The sequence below is a fragment of the Cibotium barometz genome, chromosome 29 (assembly GCF_041138505.1).
Source record: "Cibotium barometz isolate CiBa-2024 chromosome 29, ASM4113850v1, whole genome shotgun sequence".
Taxonomy (NCBI): Eukaryota; Viridiplantae; Streptophyta; class Polypodiopsida; order Cyatheales; family Cibotiaceae; genus Cibotium; species Cibotium barometz.
The window spans coordinates 19200704-19206928 of record NC_141074.1 but is presented as its reverse complement, the minus strand read 5'-3'; the positions used below and the strand labels follow the sequence as shown (position 1 = coordinate 19206928).

General features: G+C 43.9%; 1 protein-coding gene across 1 annotated transcript in view; it reads left to right on the top strand.

The window, feature by feature from the left end:
* The first annotated feature begins 631 nt into the window (after nucleotides 1-631).
* Nucleotides 632-6225, top strand: part of LOC147621937 (uncharacterized) — a 66278-nt gene continuing 60684 nt past the window's right edge. Inside the window, exon 1 of the mRNA XM_086822948.1 lies at nucleotides 632-1173. Within this exon, the coding sequence (XP_086679074.1) occupies nucleotides 942-1173 (232 nt within the window). The 5' untranslated portion in view covers nucleotides 632-941. The remainder of the gene's footprint in view (nucleotides 1174-6225) is intronic.

The window sequence follows — 6225 nt, the reverse complement described above, 5'->3', positions numbered from 1 at the left end:
TGTGTATACATGTGTGTGTGTTTTTATTTACATTTATATATACATACATACATATGTATGTATATATATATACATACTTATGTTTGTGTGTGTGTGTGTGTGTGTGTTTAGATGTGTGTATGATATATCTATCTATATATTTAAAAGTATCACCCATCTCCGCACATACAATTTAATCAAAATTAATTAAATCATGTTGATGTTTGTATTTATATTTTTAAATACATGTATATAGGTATAAGTATATGTGTCTATGTATAGGCTTATGTATCTAAAACATAATATTGTATATACTATATATTTACATATGTGTATGTGTGCGTGAGAGAGAGAGAGAGAGAGAGAGAGAGAGAGAGAGAGTGTAAGTGAGAGAGAGAGAAAGAGATTGAAAGAGAGAGAGAGAGAGCGCTTCTATGTGTGTAAGAAGAGAGAGAGAGTGTGTGCATGTGTGTGTGTGTGTGAGAGAGAGAGAGAGAGAGAGAGCAGGTGTGTATATGTGTGCATGTGAGAAGAGAGAGAGAGAGTTTCAACATTTGAGAGTGTGTGTAAGTGGCAGAGAGGGGGAGAGGGTCATGTGTGTGTGTGTGTGAGAGAGAGAGAGAGAGATGGTTGTAGAGAGGGAATAGTTCTTTTCTGGAACCTTGGTCGGCCCGCCGCAGCAATGCGCGGGTGCAATACTAGTAAAATTCAATTAAATAAAATTGAAAAATACGTCCTTTTTCGCCATCGCTGGGAACCCCGAAGCTTTTTTCATGTCAAGTAAAAAACCCTCTGCGAAGCGCGGTAGCTTCTTTACAAGGAAGCTTTCTGTGTGCTTGCTGCAGAATCCCTAATCTCTGCTTTTAGGTTTCTGCTGCAGCCATAGCTTTTCTGCAGAGGGCGATCTAATCGAAACCCTAGCTTTTTTCCCTGTTTTCTGTGCTGCCACCGATACTTTCGCCATGCTTGCTGGACGCCGATCTCGCAACCCCGTGCGCGTCTTGATCTCCTGGCTCAAGCGGCAGCCGCCGAAGGTCAAGTCCTTCCTTGCCGTGGTCTCAGGCATTTTTGCCCTTGTTTTCATCCGATTCGTGGTCCGAGACCATGACAACCTCTTCGTTGCCGCCGAAGCCATCCACGCTGTCGGCATCGTGGTCCTCATCTACAAACTCACCAAGGAGAAGACATGCGCAGGTAATTAGATCATATCGTGACTGGGTTCTTTTCATCTGAATCAGATTTTACCATAAGTGTTTTTTAAAAGATTTTCCTCCTGAATTAGGACTTCTTTCTACATCAGCTTATCCTTTAGGGGTTAACTTCACAACATGGCTGTTGCTTAGGGTTTCTTATTACTCCATGACGCGAAGGTTTTCTGTAGGGCTTTTATGGCCTTTCTGGGTTAAGGCTTTACAGGGTTTTTGATGTATGTCTTTTTGGGTTAAGGGATTTACTTATCCTCTTTCGTGCATTCATCCTCTTCAATTACAAGACAATGGGTTTTTATAACCCTGCCTCTTGCGGCACACATTTCCAACGATCCTCCAATGGCAGCAACCCTCCAACGTGGTTTTTCATAATCTCACAGAAGTTCCCATCTACGTCATTTACTATAGCTGCTCCTGGTCGTCTATGTCACCTTTAGTTTTTTTTTTTGTGTTTGGATAAGGTTTGGGTTTGATAGGAGCAAGAACTTGAAAAATGGGTGTGAATGGCCTTACACTAAGGGTTGTTCACATGGCCATAATTTTTTTTTTGTCTATAAGTATCTTCATCATACAAAAAAAAGAAGAAGCACGCATTAAGGGTCAAATCACATGAGTGTCGATTTCTTCATTGACGGGAACTTCATCTGCATGGGTGTCATCAGATTCCACATGGACTTTTCCTTGCATTTGGGCTATATGGAGTAACCTTGTTCACACTCTTTTAGCCACGTGGGCCCGCATATAGGGATCTCCTAGAGCTGTGCAGACAAAATAGGTATGCAAAATCCAAGGCAATGGTCCCACGATAATTTGGTGCAAGTGGAGAGGATAAGGAATCACTGTCGATGACGAAGCTAGTCGAGTATTCTCTAGGGTCAAAGGGAAATGTACGGTATACATCCCGAACCGTCGAAGCTGAAATGGTAATAGCTCCTAGGTCGAAAAGAAAGCTCAACTTCAAAGCCGAAGTAATGGTAGCTCTTGGATCAAAAGGAAAGCTCACCTCTGAAGAGATAGTAGCTTCAGGGTTGAAAGGGAAACTTTTAAGCCCATTCTCACGACCACAGAGTGAATCTGGCATGAAAGGTACCCACTGAAGAAGCTCGAAACTCTTGGCTAGAATGTCAAATGGTCCTGGCACAAAAGAATCATCGTGTAGGCAAAGACTAAAATATGTCATAGATGCATCTGAATGTCGAGCCACATATCCAAAAACTGTGCTCCTAAAATGACACAGAATGCATCCGAAGGAAAATGTCCTGCCAAATGAACATAGCTCAAGGTCGGCCTCATGTAGAGTCAAATGTGAACTCATGCCACCATCACATGTAGCACCACTCGAAAAGTCGAAGGCATGATTTACCATATCAATGTATGTATGAGTATGATCCGACCCATGCACAATATCTCCATGTGCAAGACACTATATATGTGTGTATCTCTCTAAGATCACCATCACTAAGCACAGACAAAGTGTACACACAAGAGAGATAAGTGGTATCAACAAACTCACTATCAATGGAATCTCCAAGGCCACTAAGGTCATCCCCATAGGTATAGATAAACTCCATCACTGGTGTCCCTATATGACCTAAATTCCATGATAAATCAATCTCCAATAACACTGGAACTAAGGAAATACCTAGATCGAATGTAAAGCTCTCAAGGTCAATGTCATAGGATATGCTAAAAATACGATTGATATGCATACTTCTGCGATGTCTCACCTCCACGAACTCATCACTACTCTCATGCACTATCCCCGATTGCTCAATCACAACGACTCGATCCACACGAATGCTGCTAGGAATGCTATGAAAACTAGGAGTAGTGGTCATATCTGAAATCTCTCCACATGTGACAACTCTAGAGGAGTAGCCCAACATATCTAATACTAGATTCTCGGGTATATGCTCCTCATGGTCCATGATGTGCTCATCAACATGTGAAGTATCATCATCTCGAATCTCACATACTGCAATGGATGCATCACTAGTCAAGAACTGATTCCCATGATAGTCTAATGCATCACTATGATCCGCCAATGCATCTCTATCTCCTAATGCATTACTATGATTCACTGGAAGGTAGGTAGACATAGGCATATCAATAATCATAATGCTCGGAATGCTCGCTGTTATCCCTCCCATCAAGATTATGCCCCCATGATTTGACTCGCATATATCACTCTCACTATCACTAACACATACATCATCATTATGTGCATGTGGGTCAGTGGCACCATGTGCACGTGTATCACTATCATCATGTGTATGTGTGTGATACATCAATATCATCATGTGTATGTGTGATACATCATTATAGGTATGTGGGTCATTATAGGTATGTGGGTGTGATACATCAATGTTATTACATGTGTGTTTGACCATCACCATGTGGATATGTGTCAATATTAGTATCATCATAACATGATGATCATCATCACTATAATCATCCACTGAATGCATGTCATGATGATACCCATCCTCAAGTATATAGTCATCTTTGCTCACAAATGTAGGGCACTCAATCAAGTCTCCACATACATCATCCCATGAAAGCAATGCCCACCCATCCATGTAAAGATAACCACATAGATCCTGAACAAAATCACCATATGTAGAACGTCTGGACCATTTGGCACGGACATCCTCCTCATCAAATAAGTGTCTAAGTTGGCTAGGCAACAATATCTGAAGCTCAAACATCCATATGTGACATGAATATGATGTCATCATAGCATGATATCGATGAAGAAGGATCCAGAGGTCAAAGTCGTGATGTGCCAAATGTATGTATGAAATCGGCAAATGATATGCATCTCCTCACCTGAAATGGCAAATCAAGATGACGGGCATAGAGCCAAAGTAATCAGGTATGAGCGGATGCCGTACGATCAGCGTCTGGGATGGGGTCGTAGTGATGTCGACGACGATGATGGTGGGTAGCACGGCGATCGTAGGCGGGGTAGAGGTAGTAATGGATCCCCATGTCGTCTTGCCAATGCCTGAAAGTGTGGAAACACCCCCAAATGTGCTCAAGAATGTCACACCGCGTGTGGAAAAGCCACTAATATGCTCAAATGGTCAAAAGATGTGCGTGTGAATGCCCAAAAATGAACCAAATGGCCAAAAGTGTGTGTGTGAACAAGGGCCAAAATGCACATGTGAACAATTGGCAAGCTCAAAAAAATCCAAATCCAAAGAAGAAACCCGCAAAAATACTTCGGCACAAGCTGCAAAACTGGGCAAGATGGGCTAGTGTGAAAAAACCCAAAAAAAAAATGAAGGGACAAGATGTGAAGTAGATGGAGGGTGGAGATGTGAGTGAGAATAGGGTTTAAAGCAAAAGATGATAGAAAGGATAAAAGACTACACGTTCTTTCTCTTTCACTTTTCTTTCTCGCTCGCTTCTTGCAGCTGCATCCCTTTCCTCTCCTTGTGAGGGTAAGACCTTAGTTGCTTTCTTGCTTGTTGAGCCTCTTAGCCTATGATGCTCTTGCTGAGTGTAGCAGCGAACGAGCTTGTGCCTTTAGCCATGCTCTCAGTAGGTGATGCTTTCTTAAAAAAAAAGAAAAACAAAAACAAAAATAAACATTAACGCTCCCTAAGAACGCCTGTTTGTGCGCTGAGCCTTGAACACAGCGATGATGCGGAATGTGCTGTCCATGCTGTGCTACAGTTAGATGTGTGTGCGTTGAGCCTTGAACGAGGTGATGATGTGGGTTGTGCTGCCCACACTGTGCTACAGTTAGACGCTTTTGTGCTGTTTGAAGAGTGTCTTTTGACTGTTAAGGACACTTGGAGAAGACTCACGAAAACAAAGGTCTGGAGCCACACGACTTCAAGGAGTTTGTTGCCCAGGCTTGCACTGTAGGTAATTATGCGGCTGAATGACGCTGAGTGATGACTGCAGGTGCTGTTGATAGTAGTTGATTATGCACTTGAGCGATGAAGCTAAACGACGTTGAGCTGTAGTCGCTATAGATGGCCACAAAGATGGCTGCTTTCGTTGCTGGACACTTGGTTGATGCTGCTCTTGGACGCTTGCTACTGATGACATTGCGTTAGGCTACGCTGTGGTGAGATGAAACACTTGCTGCTCATTGTACAAGAAGCATGTGCTGCGAACCACTGTAGGTTGCTATTGTTGCTATTGGCTGCACGTTGGACCGCAAAGTCCGTTGAGACAGTGTCATGTGCACAGTGGGTATCTACCGTGTGCTATACGCATGCAAGACTAGTTTCGAGGCTTGGGGAAGCTTGGAACTAGGCAAGCTGATTGACGAGCTGAGTTAGGTATATACTAACGAGCAGGCACCCAAGTATGGACGGGCGGGCGGCCAAGTGTGGACGCCCGATGACCGGCCAAGAGCCTATAAAAGGTTGGCCAAGGTTAGTTATTGTATTATAGAGTGTCTCGCGAGTTTGTGAGAGCTCTATGGTCTTGGAGTCTGGATCTAGTGCAGACGTGCACCTGCTTTACGCAGCCGAGGCCGGCAGCAATCTCGAGGCCCGCGAGAGCAGCTTCGTGGCGGTATGGGACGTCGCGAGGAGGAGATTGGTCGGTACGTCATCCTAGTTAGCTCAGCTCGTGGCTCGGTGGGGACAGCCAAGACTGTGGGCTTGCCCACGGCTGTCATGGTTGGGAGGTGAGTCAGGCCTGCACCCCCTTGCTTGTTTGTTGTTCGTTTGTTTGTAGGATTTGAGTTCGAACCAAGATGGATCACGAGGGGATCCGTGGGGATTTGACAGTGGTATCAGAGCATACCTCGTGAACGAGCAAGTCGGTAGGTAGAGAAGAAGAGGTCGAAGAACGGTATGTGTTAAAAATGCTTGCTGTTTCTTGATTCGTTTCAAGATGTATTTCCTAAGGAATTGCCATCGGGTTTACCACCTGAACGGGCAGTAGATCATCGTATTGACTTGATCCCTGGTGCTCATCCTGTGAGTATTCCACCTTATAGGATGAGCCAAGCTGAGGAAGATGAGTTGGCTAAACAACTCGCAGATTATTTGAGGATGGGCCAGATCCGTCC